Source organism: Lytechinus pictus, chromosome 8 (genome assembly GCF_037042905.1).
Source record: "Lytechinus pictus isolate F3 Inbred chromosome 8, Lp3.0, whole genome shotgun sequence".
Taxonomy (NCBI): Eukaryota; Metazoa; Echinodermata; class Echinoidea; order Temnopleuroida; family Toxopneustidae; genus Lytechinus; species Lytechinus pictus.
In genome coordinates this window covers 19,514,732-19,539,380 of record NC_087252.1, presented here as the reverse complement: position 1 = coordinate 19,539,380, position 24,649 = coordinate 19,514,732, and the positions used below count along the sequence as shown (strand labels likewise).

The following is a 24,649-nucleotide window of genomic DNA, read 5'->3' as shown; positions in this document are numbered from 1 at the left end:
AAGAGTAAGAGATAGCAAAAGAGAGTAAGAGATAGCAAAAGAGAGTAAGAGATAGCAAAAGAGAGTAAGAGAAAGCAAAAAAGAGTATTAAATTAAAGAGAACATGAGTGTTGAAAAAGAGAGGGAGAGTAAGAGAAAGCAAAAGAGAGTAAGAGATAGCAAAAGAGAGTACTTAAGAGATAGCAAAACAGAGTATTAAATTAAAGAGAACATGAGTGTTGAAAAAGAGAGGAAGAGTAAGAGAAAGCAAAAAAAGAGTATGAAAGAGAGCATGGGCGAGTGTTGACACAAGGAAAGTATTAAATAGATTAAAGAGAGCAAGAGAGAGTAGGAAAGAGAGCAGAAGAGTGAGTGAGAAAGAGGGAATGAGAGCATTTTAAAGATTTTACTGAGGAGAAAACACTTCAATTCAAAGTATTTGAATCTCAATGACACATTCATAACAATGTGATTAAAAGGGCTGTTAGATTAGGGGCAGAGAGACACTTGCCAGATATAAAACAGAGCTTCAAAATTTCCAGAGCATAAATCAGTAAGAGAGAAAGCCCAAAATTACCCATATACTTTTATCATAGTTTAATATCATAATATTGGAGAGCTGTACATGTAGAGCACATAGTGCACTTTTGATTAATAATGTGCTATATAAGCACCAGATTACTATCATTTTTTTATCATCATTATCAAAAAGTACATTTTTTTAATTAGGCTACATTGCAGAAATATAAGAAATTTTTTATTTTGGTTTTCATTTTTAAATATCCAGATTCCAGACTAACATACATGTAGAACTTCTGAAGTGGCACAATTAATTATGATCCCTCCCCACTCCCACACATAAACACACACACATACACAAGAAAGAATAGTCAAAGAATCAAATCTAAACAAAGAAGAACAAAATAAAATTGTTTCAACCGTACCATGGTACAAAACCCTTTAAAAAACCCATGGACTATGCAGATTTCTTGCATAATCATGCTTCATTTGCCAAAAGTGTGCATTTATAATTGGGTTTAAAGGGTTCTCTACCATGGTACCATTGAAACCACCAATTTGTAAATTTGGGCCTGAACGAAGGTTCCCCTTTACTCGAAATAGTTCAACTATTTAATATAGAGGTTCGTAGCACAATAGCTAGTGTTAAAACTACATGTACTCTTCTTGACCAACATTGACTTACACTGACTTAAAATTACTTAATTGTTGAGTCGAAAAGCAAGTGACCAGACAAGTGCTGTAACAGTGTGTGCATATTGAAGTCAACATAGTCACGTTTCAATAGTTCATGTGAATTTATTTTTGCGTTTATATAAAAATGTGCTCAAAAGTTTGTGAAACCCACCAAAAAATGCACTCCTTCATGCCGAGTCTAAAATGTAGACAACACATGTTCAGCGAGCCCAGAGAAACGCACTTTATTGAATGTTTTGATACTTGATCATCTAACTTAACAATTATATATGTAAAACATGGCAGAAATTGAACACCTTACACAGGGGCAGATCCAGGATTTTCCAAAAGGGGGGGGGGGCAAATTTTTCAGAGGAAAATTTTGACAAGCCAAAAAAAAAAGGTTTTCAACCACAAGTTAAGATATTTCGTACCCGAAAAAAATTGACAAACAAAAAAAAATAAAAATTAATTTTGCTTCTTAAAAGGGGGAGGGGGGCACATGCCCCCTGTGCCCCCCCCCCCCCCCCGGATCCGCGCCTGACATTATACTGTTCATTTTCTGCTTGGGTTTACTTTTGAGCACCTCTGTATGCAAAATCCATTATTAACTACTGTAAATAATAGAGACTTACTTTTAAACTCTGTATGATTGCAAAGATTATTAGCCTCATCTTCCCCATCAGGACAATCGTTATAGAAGTTACAAACTTGAAGGTCAAGTAAACATTCCGAAGAACCATTACATGCAAAACATCCTAAGGAAAGACACAGAAAAATACAAAAAGACATACGTGTAATACTGCTTTGAGGCATCATTTACATGTACATGTATAAATCGCTATATAAAAGTGGATTATTATAACGCTGTTTGGAAGTTACCTGAGATACATGTAATTAGAGCAACTGCCGAATGAAACTTACTCCTATTCTTCAAAACATAACGAAAATATTCTGGGTTTTTTTTGTTGTTGATTAACAAAGTGCGAGTCACTTTATTCGAACCTTCAAACCCTACTAACAAATGACACATCAATTCAGAATACTTCGTAACAATAATTTCTAATGAACAAATTTTATGTTTCAACTTGGGTGATCATGGGATTGAAAATGAAATTATTAAACATCCGCTCGGAAAGATGAATACGTCATAAAACAAAATAAAATGAAAATGAAGAATCTTACCTGTACAGTTGTATTCATCAGAACCACCTGGACAATCATAGTTTCCATCACATCCAACGGCAGTGTAATTGTAACAAATGGACTCATCAAAGTAGCATGGGTACAGACCATATGGGCAACCTGTTGGTGGAAAAAGGTTGTATAAAATATACACGTATCACACCAATAGTAAAGGCCCTGTCACATCGTACGGTGCAAGCCTTGTGGGTGAGTTGCGGGTGATTGCCCGCAACTCATCCGCAAAGTTTTGAGCATGTTCAATACTTTTCTGTGTGTAAATCAGACTTGCAGCCCGCACTTCTGCGGGCAATTGCAGAATGCAGGTGACCTGCGGGCGACTTGCGGGTAGCAAAAATAGTTTACCACAAGTTGCACGCAAGGCTTACCTTCACATCCATATACATCCTTTTCACCATTAAGACACTGAACTTCTTCAACATCCATCCTTCTCTTTCTCCTCCATACTAGTACCCCTACAGAAATTTCTCAATGGTATACCATTGAAACGCCATTGAAACTTATCATTGATATACCATTGATCACTGGATATCAATCAACATTGGGACACCATTGAAACACCACTGAAACTAATTCAAATAATTGGAACCCTAATTTGCATATCCAATGGTATTTCAATGGTAAACCAACTGTATTTTTCCAATGATAGGCACTATTGGACCAACTAATTTGTATAAATTAAATCTCAACGGTTCCTACTATTGGCCCACCATTGATTAAAAGACCATTCATTAACCAACAATGACACCTTATACATCCACCATTGGCCTACCATTCACTCATCCACCATTGGCCTACCTTTTACGATCAACCATTGGCCTACCATTCACTCATCCACCATTGGCCTACCATTCACTATCCACCATTGGCCTACCATTCACTATCCACCATTGGCCTACCATTCACTATCCACCATTGGCCTACCATTCACTATCCACCATTGGCCTACCGTTCACTATCCAACATTGGCCTACCATTCATTCATCCACCATTGGCCTACCATTCACTATCCACCATTGGCCTACCATTCACTATCCAACATGGGCCTACCATTCACTATCCAACATTGGCCTACCATTCACCATCCACCATTGGCCTACCATTCACTATCCAACATTGGCCTACCATTCACTATCCAACATTGGCCTACCATTCACTCAGCCACCATTGGCCTACCATTCACCATCCACCATTGGCCTACCATTCACTATCCACCATTGGCCTACCATTCACTATCCACCATTGGCCTACCATTCATTCATCCACCATTGGCCTACCATTCACTATCCACCATTGGCCTACCATTCACTATCCACCATTGGCCTACCATTCATTCATCCACCATTGGCCTACCATTCATTCATCCACCATTGGCCTACCATTCACTATCCAACATTGGCCTACCATTCACTCAGCCACCATTGGCCTACCATTCACTATCCACCATTGGCCTACCATTCACTATCCACCATTGGCCTACCATTCACTATCCACCATTGGCCTACCATTCATTCATCCACCATTGGCCTACCATTCACTATCCACCATTGGCCTACCATTCACTATCCACCATTGGCCTACCATTCACTATCCACCATTGGCCTACCATTCACTATCCACCATTGGCCTACCATTCACTATCCAACATTGGCCTACCATTCATTCATCCACCATTGGCCTACCATTCACTATCCACCATTGGCCTACCATTCACTATCCAACATGGGCCTACCATTCACTATCCAACATTGGCCTACCATTCACCATCCACCATTGGCCTACCATTCACTATCCAACATTGGCCTACCATTCACTATCCAACATTGGCCTACCATTCACTCAGCCACCATTGGCCTACCATTCACCATCCACCATTGGCCTACCATTCACTATCCAACATTGGCCTACCATTCACTATCCAACATTGGCCTACCATTCACTCAGCCACCATTGGCCTACCATTCACTCAGCCACCATTGGCCTACCATTCACTCAGCCACCATTGGCCTACCATTCACCATCCACCATTGGCCTACCATTCACTCATCCACCATTGGCCTACCATTCACTATCCACCATTGGCCTACCATTCACTATCCACCATTGGCCTACCATTCACTATCCACCATTGGCCTACCAATCACTATCCAACATTGGCCTACCATTCACTATCCACCATTGGCCTACCATTCACTCACCCACCATTGGCCTACCATTCACTATCCACCATTGGCCTACCATTCACTATCCACCATTGGCCTACCATTCACTATCCACCATTGGCCTACCATTCACTATCCACCATTGGCCTACCATTCACTATCCACCATTGGCCTACCATTCACTATCCACCATTGGTCTACCTTTCACGATCAACCATTGGCCAACCTTCCACTCACCCACCATTGGCCTACCATTCACTATCCACCATTGGCCTACCATTCACTATCCACCATTGGCCTACCTTTCACGATCAACCATTGTCCTACCATTCACTATCCACCATTGGCCTACCTTTCACGATCAACCATTGTCCTACCATTCACTATCCACCATTGGCCTACCTTTCACGATCAACCATTGGCCTACCATTCACTCATCCACCATTGGCCTACCATTCACTATCCACCATTGGCCTACCTTTCACGATCAACCATTGTCCTACCATTCACTATCCACCATTGGCCTACCATTCACTATCCACCATTGGCCTACCATTCACTCATCCACCATTGGCCTACCATTCACTCATCCACCATTGGCCTACCATTCACTATCCACCATTGGCCTACCTTTCACGATCAACCATTGTCCTACCATTCACTATCCACCATTGGCCTACCTTTCACGATCAACCATTGGCCTACCATTCACTCATCCACCATTGGCCTACCATTCACTATCCACCATTGGCCTACCTTTCACGATCAACCATTGGCCTACCATTCGCTCATCCACCATTGGCCTACCATTCACTATCCACCATTGGCCTACCATTCACTATCCAACACTGGCCTACCATTCACTATCCACCATTGGTCTACCTTTCACGATCAACCATTGGCCTACCATTCACTCACCCACCATTGGCCTACCATTCACTATCCACCATTGGCCTACCATTCACTATCCACCATTGGCCTACCTTTCACGATCAACCATTGTCCTACCATTCACTATCCACCATTGGCCTACCTTTCACGATCAACCATTGGCCTACCATTCACTCATCCACCATTGGCCTACCATTCACTATCCACCATTGGCCTACCATTCACTATCCACCATTGGCCTACCATTCACTATCCAACATTGGCCTACCATTCACTATCCACCATTGGCCTACCATTCACTATCCAACATTGGCCTACCATTCACTCATCTTTGTTACATCTATCCTTCTCTTTCTCCTCCATACTAGTATATTCTTAACTTGAAACCCATATTAACTTTTCACCATTAACCCAATGAACATCTTAATTACATTTATCAATCCTATTCTTTCTCCTCCATCCTTGAATTCTTGAACATCAATTCATCTATCCATCCTTTCCTTTCTCTTCCGTCCCAGTATTCTTACCTTCAAATTCATATTCATCCTCTCCACTATCAAGACACTGACCTTCTTAATCGCATTTATCATCTATCCTTCTCTTTCTCCTCCATCCAAGTAGTCTTACCTTCACATCCGTATTCATCCTCTCCACTATCAAAACACTGAACTTCACCATCACATTTATCATCTATCCTTCTCTTTCTCCTCCATCCTAGTATTCTCACCTTCACATTCATCCTCTGAACTTCACCATCACAACATTTACCATCCATCCTTTTTTTTTCTTCTCCATCCAAGTATTCTTACCTTCACATTCATATTCATCCTCTCCACTATCAAGACACTGAACCTCTCCATCGCAATTATCCTTTTCCATGTCCAGGCAATGCAGAGAGAGATAACATGGGGATTCAGGACTTTCACATTCTGAAAGAGAGAAAAAAAACCTTTCTTGTGAGTTTTTGAGACCTTTCTTTTTCAGAAGAATTCCCTCAGCACGATTATATAGCTGAATTCTCAGAATAGCAGATTAACCTACCCTAATGGAGTACAATAACATTAAACAGTATACAAATATACAATGACACTCGAGGATCTGGATAAAACTATTCGCATCGAAGGAACATCACATATAGTACTATCTGATGTTCCTGAGTGCGAATAGTTTTAGCCTGTTCCGAGAATGGGTCATTGTATATTTGTTTTATATCCCTTCCACTCATACCGTTTTACAGCGAAACGATTTTTAATAAGTCGATATAGAACAATCGTTGAGAAGTTGAGAAAATAATAAGTCTTGCCTTATGGATCGTCAATTCAGCGAGCGCACCTGGTTAGTGCAGCTCGCTGAAAGTTTCCCGTGGCATGCAGTGGAGAGCACCGTTTGGCTGAGCAGTGCTCTGCTCGCATCGCGCCGCACAGCTCGCGAATCGCGAGGTAGGGGGGTAAAAAAAAACGTATAGTTCACTTTTTCCCTAGGGAAAAATGGACTATGCGTGACATCAGCAAGGAAAATGAACTATTTCATGGCAAACGTTTTTCGTAGTAAAACTATTCTTTTTCTCCTTGTGTACACTCTCAATACAACAATCTTAAGTAAGGGATATAACATTAGCTAGAGCACAAAAAAAAAACTCACAGTCCCAGTTTTTCTACCAAGAATACAATATTTGGATCCTGCAGTCTGATAATACATACATGTTCATACAAAAGGACTGGGCTATTTGAGATGTACTGAGGAATGGGGATGGGAAGTGGGGCAATGATGGCCCCCCTTCTGATCTTGGGGTATCACAGGTCTAAAGCATTTCCCGTAGACTCGTGTGTGAATGTGGCACTTTAAAAAAATTCATACAAAATAAGGAAGAAATTCGAGGGTTGAATGTTTACTACCAGTGGATAGGATGTATGTCTGACATTCCATATCTGACCAGAAAAGGGTACCTTGACCGGCTCATGTTAAAAATAAATCGGCATTTATGAAGACTACACCTGACCGGATCAAATTCATCACTTGAGACAGTAAAATGGCGCTAATTCTTCCGCCAGTAAAAAAAAACAGTTCCAAAGTGGTGATATATCTTCCCAATTCGGAAAAAGGAAGTTCAGTAGTCACCTTCCCTAGAATCAGTGTTAGATTGTCAATCATATCCATTCATGCATATTCGGCCATATGCCTATATAGTCAATTTATGATTAGGTATGTGCGCCATGTATATAACAAATCATTCACTCCTTACCAATAGCTGAGACCCTGAAAGTAAAATTGAAGATACCAGCAACAGATTTTGGCATGGCAATAAGAAGATACCCCGTATTTAAAAAAAGGGTAAAGTTTGTGCTAGAGGTGTAGCTTTCCAAATATCCATTTCCATCTGCATATGCCAAGGAAAATGAACGATCTGCTGGGTCTGTCCCAGCTCCAATTGATACATCCACAAGGCCCAAGAGAGATCCAGTCAGGTTCATTGTCAAATTCTGTAATATTGCAGGAGAATAGGCAAAGTTGAAACACTAGGAATCGTATATAAGATAGATTATGTTTCCACGATTACTAGTCTTAATCATCATTCACTGTGCTCTTTGTTAGATTTAAAAAAAAATAATCTCTTATAATTAGGGTGGTTCAAATTTAGACAGAAGATTCTGACATGAAAGTATTCATTGTCATCTGTCATGCATTAAGAACTTGTTCTCAAATCAAAGAAGAAATTTCGATCCTACTACAATAGCCAAATTTACAGTAACAACATTTTCATGATTGTTATAAGACTATCTTTAAAGACGGCTTTCCCTTTTACTGTATGGTATGTAATGTATTAAGATTTACCTGTATCTCCATAAACAGGGTAGATCCTTCAGGACTTTCAAAGACATAGTGGGTGAAATCATAAAATTCGCTTGCTGGAGTATCACGATCATCAAGAGTTCTCTCTCTTACAAACCCTTCACTGAAATCTGTCCAAACACCAACTTGGATGTCAATGTTACCTAGGGAATGGAATTAAACAAAGAGAGGAGAAAGGGAGGAAATAAGGCAGAGAGAGGACAAGAGAAACAAAGAGAGTGTGTGAGAAAGTGAGAGTGTGGGAAAGAGAGAAATAAGAAAAGAAATGAGAGTGTGAGAGAAAAATAGTGAGAAATTGTTGGGAATGGAATAAGATAAAGAAATACAATGAAACAGAGAAAAAGAAGCAGAGAACAGCCAAGTGAGAAGAAAGGAAAATAAGAAAAAGAGCCAAGTGGAAGGAGAGATTAAAGTGAGAAAAGTAAAAATAAAAATGAAGATAATCCAAAACAAAAAACAATCACCTGGTTATAATGGAAAATGTGGTGGGGGAGCTGAAAATTATACATTTCTTAAGTGCATTCAAACCTGAATTTACTTAAAAACATGAATTTGTACACAAATAGTGTTTTTAGCAAAAATTCATAAATGTGTCATTATTTCTCCTTTTACTGATTAAACTCAATCACTTTTGTCATACCGGTGGTGTATAATTTTAATGATAAATGAAAGTAATGAATTTAATTCCCATGTCTCTTGAAAGCTGATAACATCCATTTGACAGCCAGAGAAACAGAATATCAACCCCACCAGTTAAATTTCCTTTGTCTGGTGTAGATGAGTTCTGAGGCATGGCAGCTTGTCATTGTTCAAATTCATCTACACCCGACAAAGGATAGTGGAGTTGAAAATCTGTTTATTTGACAGTCAATCGAAATGGGTTCGCTCTAGCCACTTACCGGTCTCTGTGGTCTAGTGGTTGAGGCATCTGCATTCTACGCTAGGGGCAGGGTTCAATTCCTGGCAGAGACATTTATCCGGCCTCAAGGTTTCCAAAGGGTAAGTAGCTCTGGGGAACCTTGAATTAAGCTATGCCTACCATTGTTCTCTTCATTTATTTTTCTTTCCCAACATACATAACATATATGCAGAGTCAATTACAATTACTACAAAAACCTACTGATATATTCAGAGTGTTTGCAGAGATCTTCCGTCTCATCTTCTCCATCAGGACAATCGCTATAGTAGTTACAAACTTGAAGGTCAAATAAACATGATGACAAACCAGGACATGCAAAACATCCTAAGGAAAGACACAAAAATAAAATATTCAAGATAAACTCTAGTAGTTGCGGAAGCAATAATATGAGAAAGTCTTAAAAATAAAGATTAATTGTTATGAAACCATCATAGATCTAGATGTAGTAAGGTTATGAAAACATAAAGCCTCTATGCCCCATTTTTAACACATTACGTCAAACCCCCGTTTGAAGAAAGACCGCAGTTCAGATAGCAAACTGCGGCATTTTACCCCAATTTGCGTTTGTAAATCTCAAAAATCATTTCCAAGCCCAGGCGGCTGTTTCATAAAGCTGTTCGTAAGTTAAGAGCGACTTTAAGAACGACTGGTGATCATCGCCAATGGTGTGTACCATTTACCGCAAGACAGGATCACCAGTCGCTCTTAACTTACGAACAGCTTTATGAAACACCCGCCTGATCAACCCCGCTTGGCCAGGTAATCCCCGCTGTTTCAATTTCACCTCCACAGGCCAGATTATGAGCGTTGAGCCAAGGACGAAATGATAAACAACAGCTGTGCTATTACGTAAGACTTCTGTGCCTGTAGTAGGACCTTCGGAATGAAATTATCGTATTCGATATTTAATCACGTTTTCAAAGGCATATTGTATTCAGAAATTCAATGTCAGTCCATTTTCAATTTCGAAGGAGGAAAATCGACCTCGAAATAAGGAAAGTAAGTGAATAAAAATGGCGGCATGCTTTGCAAGGACCGCGCTCAGGCTGTTGTGTTATCTTCTGACCGAGGTAAAAAACAGGTGTTTTGATACTTATATTGCTAGCTTGGGGCAGCAGGGTTTGTCGTACAAGGAGAAGAGAATTGATTGAGGGAAACTGGGGTATAGTGTTCTCAAATGGAGGTTTTCGTCATGAGGTCTTTAGAAGGATAAATATTCCAAAATAGACTAAATACAGCTAAAGTTGTTCCAATTCACCAAAAATCCTTGTAAAGATCTAAAGATCATTAATATCACTGAATTGCATGAACGATAGGTTGCTATACATGTATTAATGTTCTTGTATTAAAAAAAAAAAAATCTTGCCTTCGAATTTCAATTAATCTTTTAGGCTTAATAGTTATTTCCATGTTTATGATCCAAGCACAAGGTGGCACTTACACTTGCCATTATACAAATATGATTTTCTCATACATCCTCTGTTGGAATGACAAACCCAAAAATATTAAAAATATGCCCACTATTTTGTCTTTCAAACATAAAATTACAAATTCTACCTTTTCTATAAAACACCTTAAAACACTCTCTATTGATGACTTATACTTCCAAATAAAATAATGAATGATACGTTTGATTTGTTTTGCTTGTTTTGTTAAAACTAACAACTCAATAATTCTATTGATATCTATTTGGGAACTAATCCATGATAGGCCCTTGCATGGCCTTTGCTAATCCCCTTATAGGTTCATTCTATTGTGTATATTACTTGTTTTGTGAATTTTGATTGTATTTGATGTTTTTTTTTTTTTTTTTAGATTATGAAATAAATGAATTGAATAACTTTATAAAATGATGAAGTGTACACTGAAAATCACAAATATAACATAGATATTAGAGCATAAACTTATAATCAGGAATGCCAGGAAAAGGGCCTATTACTTGGCAAGAATAAGTTGGCACATAACATTTATTTGGACATACAGTACAAAGGATTGGATGGAAGCAGATCATTGTCACTCTCTCCTAATATGCATGTACAGGTACCAAATTCGAAATTGATTTGTCAAAGTGTGATTTAGTTATTGCAAGTCTGACTCATTTTTCTATAACTATAAAGAAGAAAAATCTTCAATTGCTGTATATCAGCAGATATTTCAATGAATAAATATAATTTTTTTTAGTTTGTATTGTTTGTATTTATTTCCATATAAAAAAATGAAATATATACATGCTCAATTTAACATTTCGTACAGATCATATGGAGGATGGCCCATTTCAGCGGTATTAATAAAATACCACTGTTCTTCCATGGGGTCCTTAAAAATGTACATGTATAAAATACATGCATACACAAAATTTAATTGAGTACATGACAACATTAAAGGGAAATGAAACCTTTGGAACAAGTTGGCTTGTGTCAAAACAGAAAAATCAAAGAATAAGAAGAAAGAAAGTTTGAGAAAAATTGGACAAATAATGAGAGTTATGAGCATTTGAAAATTGCAATCACTAATTCTATGGAGATCCATTGGCAATGCGACAAGGATGTGTGATGTCACATGTGAACAAATTTCCCTTTGATCGACTATAAAATACCCCCAAAATGTATCTTTTTGCTTTTTCTTATTGTGATACAAACTCTTCATCCATGATGTATTCTTTAAAAACCTGTATTACTTGCTCTCCTATAGAAAGAACACATGATGTACTGATAGATGTGATAAGAGGCAGTTTCAGTGAAATATAAACTAAAGTAATGGGGAGAGTTGTTCACAAGTGACATCACACATCTTTGTCGCATTGCCAATAGGAGGATCTCCATAGCATGAATGATTGCAATATTCAAATGCTCATAACTTTCTCATTATTTGTCTGGTTTTTCTCAAACTTTCGTCGATCTGTTTCTTTGATTTTTCTGTTTTCACACAAGCTATCTTTTTCTAAAGGTTTTATTCTCCTTTAACTTCAACATTCAAGAACACAGTCCAGCCGTTTATTATGACATGACTTAACAAACTGCTTCATGACAACAGCTCCTACATGTACAAAAGGCGAGGTGATGAAATAAATGGAACTAGAAATATAGGAAGAATCTTACCTGTGCAGTTGTATTCATCAATACCAGTTGGGCAATCGTAGTTTCCATCGCACACATCGGCAGTATCATTGTAACAAATAGACTCATCAACGAGGCATGGGTACAGGCCATCTGGGCAACCTGTTGATGGAAAAAACAAGAAAAATTGTATACTCTACAGGATACAACAAAGGTTTTTTTTCAACCATTCAAGTAATTGAATTGAAAGTATTCAAAATAATAAAGCGAGTGATGGCCATCATATTTCAAAACTTGCTACATGCATATTCCATTCCTTGTTTTTATTAAATAATAATAACGCAGTTCTTGTATAGCGCATATCACATTATGTCATAACGTCCCTATGCGCTTCCAAAGGGCTTGGATATTATTACCCTGTCTTTAGCCCCGCAGCCTTTTTACAGACCAGTGGCATTTCAAGGAATGAATTCCTGCCAGGTGCCAATTCATCTCACCTGCATGGGTTGAGTGCAGCACAATGTGGATAAATTCCTTGCTGAAGGAAATTACACCATGGCTGGGATTCGAACCCACGACCCTCTGTTTCAAAGTCAGAAGACCAATCCACTGGGCCACAACGCTCCATGACTTATTTGGCAATAAATCATGATTGAAAGGTAGGGTAACAATTTTCTTTATTATTATTATTTTTTTCTTTTGTTTGTTCACCATCAAATTTAGCCTTTAACCCTAAATAGACTGGGCTATTTTGATGCCTAAGAAGACTGGGGGGGGGGGGGCTGATTCAGCCCCCCCCCCCTATGATCTCGGCCGTCGACCGTGCGATCGCGATGAAAATTGGCACGTGCATTACCCATGGCATAATCTCTAAGACTGTAGGATCAAATTTTGATTTGGCCTACCATTCACTATCCAACATTGGCCTACCAATCACTATCCACCATTAGCCTACCATTCACTCACCCACCATTGGCCTACCATTCACTCATCCACCATTGGCCTACCATTCACTATCCACCATTGGCCTACCATTCACTATCCACCATTGGCCTACCATTCACTATCCACCATTGGCCTACCATTCACTCATCCACCATTGGCCTACCATTCACTATCCACCATTGGCCTACCATTCACTATCCACCATTGGCCTACCATTCACTCATCCACCATTGGCCTACCATTCACTATCCACCATTGGCCTACCATTCACTATCCAACATTAGCCTACCATTCACTATCCAACATTGGCCCACCATTCACTATCCAACATTGGCCTACCATTCACTATCCAACATTAGCCTACCATTCACTCACCCACCATTGGCCTACCATTCACTATCCACCATTGGCCTACCATTCACTCATCCACCATTGGCCTACCATTCACTCACCCACCATTGGCCTACCATTCACTATCCACCATTGGCCTACCATTCACTATCCACCATTGGCCTACCATTCACTCATCCACCATTGGCCTACCATTCACTATCCACCATTGGCCTACCATTCACTATCCACCATTGGCCTACCATTCACTCACCCACCATTGGCCTACCATTCACTATCCAACATTGGCCTACCATTCACTATCCAACATTGGCCTACCATTCACTATCCAACATTAGCCTACCATTCACTCACCCACCATTGGCCTACCATTCACTATCCACCATTGGCCTACCATTCACTATCCAACATTGGCCTACCATTCACTCAGCCACCATTGGCCTACCATTCACTATCCACCATTGGCCTACCATTCACTATCCAACATTGGCCTACCATTCACTATCCAACATTAGCCTACCATTCACTCACCCACCATTGGCCTACCATTCACTATCCACCATTGGCCAACCATTCACTATCCAACATTAGCCTACCATTCACTCATCCACCATTGGCCTACCATTCACTATCCACCATTGGCCTACCATTCACTATCCAACATTGGCCTACCATTCACTATCCACCATTGGCCTACCATTCACTATCCAACATTGGCCTACCATTCACTCATCTTCGTTACATCTATCCTTCTCTTTCTCCTCCATACTAGTATATTCTTACCTTCAAACCCATATTAACTTTTTCACCATTAACCCAATGAACTTCTTAATTACATTTATCAATCCTATTCTTTCTTCTCCATCCTTGAATTTTTGAACATCAATTCATCTATCCATCCTTTCCTTTCTCTTCCGTCCAAGTATTCTTACCTTCAAATTCATCCTCTCCACTATCAAGACACTGAACTTCACCATCACAACATTTACCATCCATCCTTTTTTTTCTCCTCCATCCAAGTATTCTTACCTTCACATTCATATTCATCCTCTCCACTATCAAGACACTGGACCTCTCCATCGCAATAATCCCTTTCCGAGTCCAGGCAATGCAGAGAGAGATAACATGGGGATTCAGGACTCTCACATTCTGAAGGAGAAAAAAAAACTTTCTTGTGAACTTTTGAGACCTTTCTTTTTGAAAAGGCAGTATTCTCTCAGAACAATAGCTGAATTCTCAGAAAAGCATATTAGCTTACCCCAATGGATTAAAATGACATTAAATAGCATTAGCTGGAGCAGCAAACAACTCACAGTACCAGTTTTTATACCCAGAATACAACATTTGGATCCTGCAGTATGATAATACATACATACAAAAGGACTGGGCTATTTGAGATGTAGTGAGGAATGGGCGTGGGGAGGGGGGCAAAGATGGCCTCCCTTCTGATCTCAGCCACTGTTTGCGTGATTGCCCCAGCATTTCTCATGCACATTCTTTACAGCATGACAAATTGCTTATGTATTTCTCTGTTTTCCATTTTTTCTCAATGTCTATTTTAATGGAAATTATAACAGAGCATTTATAGGACAAGTCCACCCCAACAAAAAGTTGATTTGAATAACAAGAAAAAAATCCAACCAGGATAACGCTGAAAATTTCATCAAAATCGGATGTAAAATAAGAAAGTAAAGACAATTTAAAGTTTCGCTTATTTTTCACAAAACAGTGAAATGCACAACTCAGTGACATGCAAATGAGACAGTCGATAAAGTCCCCCATTCACTATTTCTTTTGTTTTTTACTGTTTGAATTATTCAATATTTCATTTTTACAGGTTTGACAATAAGGGCCAACTTGACTGAGCTATATAGTATTAAACATTGCCAGTTCAACATGTTCAGGGGATGAATTAATAATTGTTTCACTTGAAAATGAGGAGATAATTAGAATATTTCATATATCATATAATAAAATACATAAGATATAGTGAGTGGATGACATCATTAGTCTCCTCATTTGCATACCGACCAGGATGTGCATATAACTGTTTTGTGAAATTAAGCAAAACTTTAAAATGTCATAACTTACTTATTTTACATCCGATTTTGATGAAATTTTCAGTGTTATGCTTGTTGGATTTTTCTTTTCTTATTCAAATCAACTTTTTGTTGGGATAAACTTGTCCTCTAACAACTAAATCTAACACGCAATCTATCAAGCAGACCAATAAGAATGAAAAACTATTCGAAAGAAACCCAAAAGACGATTTTTCCGGTTTAATCGGACACATACTGTCTACATATTTAACTCAAAATTAATTTCGATGAAGCGACTTGATGTGGATTTGGCCATATGCCTATATAGTTACATTATGATTAGGTATGTGCGCCATATATATTACAAATCATTCACTCCTTACCAACAGCTGACACCCTGAAAGTCATATTGAAGATACCAGCAACAGACTTTGGCATGGCAATGAGAAGATACCCCGTATTGAAAAATAGGGTAAAGTTTGTGCTAGAGGTATAGCTTTCCAAATATCCATTTCCATCTGCATACGCCAAGGAAAATAAATTATCTATTGGGTCCGTCCCATATCCAACAGATACACGCACAAGGTCCAAGAGAGGTCCAGTCAGATTCATTGTCAAATTCTGTAATATAATATGCAGAAGAATAATAGAAAGATGAAAGAATCAGAATCATATATGAGATGAATTACGTTTCCATGATTACTAGTCTTAATCATCATTCACTGTGCTCCTTGCAAGATATAAAAAAAACTTATCTCTTATAATAAGGGTGGTTTAAATTCAGATGCGAGATTCCATGCAAACCATTTCTGACATTAGTCTTTATCATCATCAGTCATCCATTATTATTATGATTGTTATTTATTTGGCGTCGCCTGTGCCTGGGAGGCGAAAAGGGATTTGAATCACTGTGACCCGCAGGTCTCTCCTCTCAATATAACTGATTGTAGAGCAGGTGGACCACTACATCGGGGTTTCCCCCTACTCATTTACGAATAGTGCAGTGGATTCTTAACGTGCGAAGGTGGTGACACTCCTCTACACGGGGCCTCCATTAAACGTCCTATCCGAGGGATCACTGTAACATAGCCTGCATTTATGCAACAGGGGAGAGATGTTTACACACAACGCACTGGCTTCAGTCATCTGCCCGGGGTGGACTCGAACCCACTAACTTTAATTTTGACAGGCAGACGCTTTACTGACTGAGCCAACTTCGCTTCGTTAACAATTCAGTAAAACTTGTTCCGAAATCTAAAGGCCATCTTTAAAGACAGGTTTCCCTTTTTCTGTATGGTATGTAATGCACAAAGATTTACCTGTATCTCCATAAAGAGGGTAGATCCTTCTGGACTTTCAAAGACATAGTGGGTGAAATCGTAGAATTCGCTTGCTGGAGTATCACGATCATCAAGAGTTCTCTCTCTTACAAAACCTTCACTGAAATCTGTCCAAACCCCAACTTGAATGTCAATGTTACCTAGAAAATGGAATCAGACAAAGAGAGGAGAAAGGGTGAAAGAGAGGGAATAAGCCAGAGAGAGAAAGAGAGTGTGTGAGAAAGTGAGAGAGTATGGGAAAAGGAGTGTGATATTGTAAAAGAAAGGAGCAAGTGAGAAAGAGAGTGTGTGAGAAAGTGAGAGAGTATGGGAAAAGGAGTGTGATATTGTAAAAGAAAGGAGCAAGTGAGAAAGAGAGTGTGTGAGAAAGTGAGAGAGTATGGGAAAAGGAGTGTGATATTGTAAAAGAAAGGAGCAAGTGAGAAAGAGAGTGTGTGAGAAAGTGAGAGAGTATGGGAAAAGGAGTGTGATATTGTAAAAGAAAGGAGCAAGTGAGAAAGAGAGTGTGTGAGAAAGTGAGAGAGTATGGGAAAAGGAGTGTGATATTGTAAAAGAAAGGAGCAAGTGAGAAAGAGAGTGTGTGAGAAAGTGAGAGAGTATGGGAAAAGGAGTGTGATATTGTAAAAGAAAGGAGCAAGTGAGAAAGAGAGTGTGTGAGAAAGTGAGAGAGTATGGGAAAAGGAGTGTGATATTGTAAAAGAAAGGAGCAAGTGAGAAAGAGAGTGTGTGAGAAAGTGAGAGAGTATGGGAAAAGGAGTGTGATATTGTAAAAGAAAGGAGCAAGTGAGAAAGAGAGTGTGTGAGAAAGTGAGAGAGTATGGGAAAAGGAGTGTGATATTGTAAAAGAAAGGAGCAAGTGAGAAAGAGAGTGTGTGAGAAAGTGAGAGAGTATGGGAAAAGGAGTGTGATATTGTAAAAGAAAGGAGCAAGTGAGAAAGAGAGTGTGTGAGAAAGTGAGAGAGTATGGGAAAAGGAGTGTGATATTGTAAAAGAAAGGAGCAAGTGAGAAAGAGAGTGTGTGAGAAAGTGAGAGAGTATGGGAAAAGGAGTGTGATATTGTAAAAGAAAGGAGCAAGTGAGAAAGAGTGTGTGTGAGAAAGTGAGAGAGTATGGGAAAAGGAGTGTGATATTGTAAAAGAAAGGAGCAAGTAAGAAAGAGAGTGTGTGAGAAAGTGAGAGAGTATGGGAAAAGGAGTGTGATATTGTAAAAGAAAGGAGCAAGTGAGAAAGAGAGTGTGTGAGAAAGTGAGAGAGTATGGGAAAAGGAGTGTGATATTGTAAAAGAAAGGAGCAAGTGAGAAAGAGAGTGTGTGAGAAAGTGAGAGAGTATGGGAAAAGGAGTGTGATATTGTAAAAGAAAGGAGCAAGTGAGAAAGAGTGTGTGTGAGAAAGTGAGAGAGTATGGGAAAAGGAGTGTGATATTGTAAAAGAAAGGAGCAAGTGAGAAAGAGAGTGTGTGAGAAAGTGAGAGAGTATGGGAAAAGGAGTGTGATATTGTAAAAGAAAGGAGCAAGTGAGAAAGAGAGTGTGTGAGAAAGTGAGAGAGTATGGGAAAAGGAGTGTGATATTGTAAAAGAAAGGAGCAAGTAAGAAAGAGAGTGTGTGAGAAAGTGAGAGAGTATGGGAAAAGGAGTGTGATATTGTAAAAGAAAGGAGCAAGTAAGAAAGAGAGTGTGTGAGAAAGTGAGAGAGTATGGGAAAAGGAGTGTGATATTGTAAAAGAAAGGAGCAAGTGAGAAAGAGAGTGTGTGAGAAAGTGAGAGAGTATGGGAAAAGGAGTGTGATATTGTAAAAGAAAGGAGCAAGTAAGAAAGAGAGTGTGTGAGAAAGTGAGAGAGTATGGGAAAAGGAGTGTGATATTGTAAAAGAAAGGAGCAAGTGAGAAAGAGAGTGTGTGAGAAAGTGAGAGAGTATGGGAAAAGGAGTGTGATATTGTAAAAGAAAGGAGCAAGTGAGAAAGAGAGTGTGTGAGAAAGTGAGAGAGTATGGGAAAAGGAGTGTGATATTGTAAAAGAAAGGAGCAAGTAAGAAAGAGTGTGTGTGAGAAAGTGAGAGAGTATGGGAAAAGGAGTGTGATATTGTAAAAGAAAGGAGCAAGTGAGAAAGAGTGTGTGTGAGAAAGTGAGAGAGTATGGGAAAAGGAGTGTGATATTGTAAAAGAAAGGAGCAAGTAAGAAAGAGAGTGTGTGAGAAAGTGAGAGAGTATGGGAAAAGGAGTGTGATATTGTAAAAGAAAGGAGCAAGTGAGAAAGAGTGTGTGTGAGAAAGTGAGAGAGTATGGGAAAAGGAGTGTGATATTGTAAAAGAAAGGAGCAAGTAAGAAAGAGAGTGTGTGAGAAAGTGAGAAAGTGTATGGGAAAAGGAGTGTGATATTGTAAAAGAAAGGAGCAAGTAAGAAAGAGAGTGTGTGAGAAAGTGAGAGAGTATGGGAAAAGGAGTGTGATATTGTAAAAGAAAGGAGCAAGTGAGAAAGAGTGTGTGTGAGAAAGTGAGAGAGTATGGGAAAAGGAGTGTGATATTGTAAAAGAAAGGAGCAAGTGAGAAAGAGTGTGTGTGAGAAAGTGAGAGAGTATGGGAAAAGGAGTGTGATATTGTAAAAGAAAGGAGCAAGTGAGAAAGAGAGTGTGTGAGAAAGTGAGAGAGTATGGGAAAAGGAGTGTGATATTGTAAAAGAAAGGAGCAAGTGAGAAAGAGTGTGTGTGAGAAAGTGAGAGAGTATGGGAAAAGGAGTGTGATATTGTAAAAGAAAGGAGCAAGTGAGAAAGAGAGTGTGTGAGAAAGTGAGAGAGTATGGGAAAAGGAGTGTGATATTGTAAAAGAAAGGAGCAAGTGAGAAAGAGAGTGTGTGAGAAAGTGAGAGAGTATGGGAAAAGGAGTGTGATATTGGAAAAGAAAGGAGCAAGTGAGAAAGAGAGTGTGTGAGAAAGTGAGAGAGTATGGGAAAAGGAGTGTGATATTGTAAAAGAAAGGAGCAAGTGAGAAAGAGTGTGTGTGAGAAAGTGAGAGAGTATGGGAAAAGGAGTGTGATATTGTAAAAGAAAGGAGCAAGTGAGAAAGAGAGTGTGTGAGAAAGTGAGAGAGTATGGGAAAAGGAGTGTGATATTGTAAAAGAAAGGAGCAAGTGAGAAAGAGTGTGTGTGAGAAAGTGAGAGAGTACGGGAAAAGGAGTGTGATATTGTAAAAGAAAGGAGCAAGTAAGAAAGAGTGCGAAATTGTTGGGAATGGAATAAGACAAAGAAATAAAAAGAAACAGAGAAATAGAGGCAGAAAAAAGCAAGTGGAAAAGGAAAGAGAATCAGAGAAAGAGAGAAACAGAAATAGTGAACAATCAGGGTTGGGCGGTAAATACCGGTAGCGGTAATTACCGGTGGTAAATACCGGTAAATACCGTCCGGTAAATAAGATGGGCGTCCGGTAAATATGTAAAAAACGGGAAATATGATTTATAATTCTTTTTTTTTCAATAATTTTAGTTGTTTTTAACCTCAACAAATGAAATTGTGTTCTGAAATAATTAGAATCACAAAACTCATAGTAGAAACACACAAAAAGATTAAAATCCATACTGCATACATATGTACATACCCAAACACACATAGGATCTAAGTCCACACATACGTATACAAACTCCAAATATGTTCCTGGAAATTGAATAATCATATTAAAACAAACAAATATTTCTCCCGGGGTTTAACTTTTTACATGCCATTGGCCCGTATTCTGAAGTCTGGTTTAACTTAGACTCAGGTTTAAAGTTGTGGTTTAAGTATGGGAAGCCAAAAGTATCAAATTTTTCATTAAGTTGTACGTTTCTTATGTTTACTGTGCTCTTTCCTGATTCATCAATGGTGAAGACAATCATCTATATATACTTCCTAGACAATTATGAATGATTTGAGAGCCAAATGACCTGAAATATGATATCTCTACCGTTAGTGATTTATGTAACAATTGGCTGTCCATACTTAAACCACAGCTTTAAACCTGAGTTTAAGTTAAATCCGACTTCAGAATACGGGCCATTGTATCTCATTACAATATGATTTTTTTTCAACTTAATAATTCTCTGAAAGTACATGTATTTCATTTGACAACTTGTAAATCAGTGTGATAAATGTCACAACATTCAAGTATATCAAAAGCAAGTTTCATTTCATAAGGCAAAACCCTCTAACTGCAGACTCTAATTATAAAATTAATGACATGTTATGTATGGGATGTTTTGTCTCCTAGAGAATGTACACAATTTTCCCCTGATTTTAAAAATTCAAATAATTTCAAATATATTAGCAATAACAAAAGATTTTTTTTTTCTTTTAAAATGTTCTGAGACATATTTGATATGAATGAAAAGGAAATCTGCTATTACAAAAATTATTTTCATATTTATTCATGGTTTCATGAATTTCTTATGTATATCTATTGTTTTTAATTTTTTCATATTTTTCAATTTTCACATTTTTTTTCCTTCAATTATTTTCTTTTATCAATATTCATAACAAAACAGTATTTAGAAACTCCAGAAAAGGTGAATAAATCTATTTTTGGAGCACTCTTGAAATTTGTTTTTCTCCATTCACTTTGTACACATATTTGATATTCATTTTCCATTGACATTGTGAACAAATGTCCATGCATAGCATATTGTCCCATACCTAACATTTTTTTAATCAACTTTATATTAAAAAGTAAATTATATTTTTGAAACTTTTTGTGGTATTACATTAAAATACTCAATAAATTAGAACTTCCTAGAGATGAAACAATACAGGTATTGTATTTTGGGAAATAACTAAAGAAAATGACCTCAAAATGTTACATATGGGACATTTCATCCTTTGACAAGGCCTAATTTGCATATTAAATTAGATGACACCAAATTTTTTTCCCCAAAAATAATAAAGTGTTATGAATGTATGAATAGATCTCACAAGTTTTGTTTTGATTTTCTATGCTGTTTTATAATTGTCCCATATGTAACGCTCAGATTACCAATTATGCAAATTTGGTGCTCCATATTAGCATAAATTTGCATATCAACAAATTTGTCATAATGAAATTTTAAAATTCAATATTTGGGCTTTCTTATCCCACCAAAGATTACGTCATAAAATGAAGATGAAATTTTGTCTTCTAGGGGGACCTTTTCTTGGATTTGCCTATAATTCAAAGTTTCCATAGATTTAACAACCCAATACATGTCCATGATTTCCATCCTGTAATACTATACATGTATTTATTATTTTCAGATATGTACATTATCTACATTGGTCAGTCAAAATATTTTCATTGATGTGTTTTTCTTTATACCTGACTTGCTTTAGTGCACTTTCCAATCACGTGTGTCCTGAGATAAGGTGTGCTCCTTGCTGAAACAGAATCACTAGTCTAGTGGGCTACATGAATGGATCTAAAAGCACATGGTTTTTGAAGCACATGGCATTTTGTTCATATGCTAATACACGTTTATGCTCATTAATACATGTACATTTAGGTATTCATGAATATGGTAATTATTGACTGACTTAATACATAAGGTTACATAAGGTTCAGTTCTGGACGCAGGATCTTCTGTTCCTCTATGTCCAGCTCCTGGTGATAAACAGTGATGTCTGAAGAATTAGCGCGGTCTTAATGAAGAACATCATATCTAAATTAGATGTACATTTGGGATCTTTTTAGTATTTTATTGTATTTTTCCAGCATTTCATGATAACACACAAAGATAACACCCAAACACAAACATAAACACACATACAAACAAACAAACACACACACAAACACTCACACAGATGGTACACACCAGAGCAACCATACTCACCACCTTTGTTTTTATGTTCAAAATTTGACAATCCCTATATAGAAAAGTGAGTGGAAAATTATATTTCCCGGTATTTCCCGGTGAAAAGTGGTAAATACCGGAAAAAAGCGGTAAATACCGGTAAATACCGCTTATTTCCCGGCGTCCAGGAAATAAGCCTCCGAAGCGGGAAATATGCCAACCCTGTGAACAATGTCTTGATAGCCACCTGGTCATAATGAAAAAGGGTCTTTAGAGGCACAAAACAGTGTTTCCTATTTGAAAACCTGTCTCCACATTTACTGTTCCATCGGATGGCCTTAACTTTAGTAGGTTAATTCACAAGTCTAAAAAAACTGATAACATGTCAATAGTAAAAAATCGTGCAAAAAAGGTTGGTAAAACTGTTAAAACTACACTTGACTAGGGTTGACTGCAATTGAACCGACAAGTGCTGCATCAGTGTACACATATTGAAGAAAAATTATTAATGATCTCCAAGATTTTTTTTATTATATCTGTTATTCCATAAATGAATTTACATATATAAATTATAATATATATATATATATATATAATATATGCATATACATATATATATATATATATATATATATAAATATATATACATGTATATGGCACTTCATTTTATTCTGTGTAATGCCTATGGAACTTATTAAAGGAATGGTCCAGGCTAAATGCTGAAAATCTAATCAAAATCGGAGAACAAATAACAAAGTTATTGAATTTTAGAGGTTTGCATTATTCCGGTGAAACAGTTCTAGGCATGTCTTCATGAATATTAATTAGGTGGGCTGATGATGTCATATCCCCACTTGTTTTTTTGTATTTTATTATTTGAAATTAGGTTCATCCACAAATTTTCTACCAAGAACTAAAACAATGGAATTGACAACTGATTTAGTGCATTTGATATTTATTGCTGCAAATCATATCATTACAATGGAGACATATCATTCACACATGTATGAAAAAATGAAACAATTATGATTTCATGTAATAACATTAGAAAAAGGAAAATGGGGATGTAATATCATCAGCCCACTTAATGAGTATTCATGATGATGTGCCTTTAACTGTTTTCCCAAAATATTGCTTAACTTTAAAATTCACTAACTTTGCTATTTGTTATCCGATTTTGATTAAATTATCAGCATTTTACTCTGAGAATTTTACTCTATTTATTTACATGTAGATATAAATTTCTTCAGCTCTGAGCACCCCTTTAATAATCCTGATGAAAGGCAAGCCCACGAAAGATGAAGAAAATTGGTATTATCTTGCAACATCCTCTCCATACTCTTGATCTCAAAGATATATATATATATATATATGTGTGTGTGCATATACATATAAAAACAATAAACTTACTGACAAAATCAGAGTGTTTGCAGCGAGCTTCTGTCTCATCTTCCCCATAAGGACAATCGTTATAGTAGTTACAAACTTGAAGGTCATGTAAGCATGATGAAAAACCAGGACACGCAAAACATCCTAAGTCTATTAAAGGAAAGATACAAGAAATACAAATTAATATGTCAAAGTTAAGTTACATCAGTTGCAGGAAGCAAAAATATCCTGAGAAAGTCTTTCAAATAAAAGTCAATTGTTATGATACCAGCATAGATCTATATGTAGTAGGGTTAGGTAAACATAACATTGTGAAACACTGTAATCAACAGCGAAAAATCATGAATATAACATATACATATTAGAGCATCACCTATAAACTGGGATGCCAGGAAAAAGAACTATCACTTGGCCAGAATAAGTTGGCACATACATTCATTTCGAAATACAGTAGAAAGGCTTGGATGGTCATTTTGATATCACTAAAATTGGATCATTATCACTCTCTTCTATGCATAAAGGAGCCAGTGCCCTGTTGTACAAAAGTTA

The 24,649-nt window shown here is 37.6% G+C and overlaps 1 protein-coding gene across 2 annotated transcripts in view; it reads right to left on the bottom strand.

Annotated features, from left to right (window-relative positions):
- LOC129267069 (uncharacterized) overlaps window positions 1-24,649 on the bottom strand; it is a 76,885-nt gene that overhangs the window by 33,785 nt on the left and 18,451 nt on the right. For both annotated transcript variants that reach the window (XM_064103726.1, XM_064103725.1), the window contains exons 14-24: window positions 24,122-24,250; window positions 16,909-17,069; window positions 15,973-16,210; window positions 14,580-14,699; window positions 12,297-12,416; window positions 9,400-9,522; window positions 8,262-8,422; window positions 7,672-7,909; window positions 6,239-6,358; window positions 2,359-2,478; window positions 1,809-1,931 (exon numbers count right to left, since the gene is read on the bottom strand). In XM_064103726.1, the coding sequence (XP_063959796.1) occupies window positions 1,809-1,931; window positions 2,359-2,478; window positions 6,239-6,358; window positions 7,672-7,909; window positions 8,262-8,422; window positions 9,400-9,522; window positions 12,297-12,416; window positions 14,580-14,699; window positions 15,973-16,210; window positions 16,909-17,069; window positions 24,122-24,250 (1,653 nt within the window). The remainder of the gene's footprint in view (window positions 1-1,808; window positions 1,932-2,358; window positions 2,479-6,238; window positions 6,359-7,671; window positions 7,910-8,261; window positions 8,423-9,399; window positions 9,523-12,296; window positions 12,417-14,579; window positions 14,700-15,972; window positions 16,211-16,908; window positions 17,070-24,121; window positions 24,251-24,649) is intronic.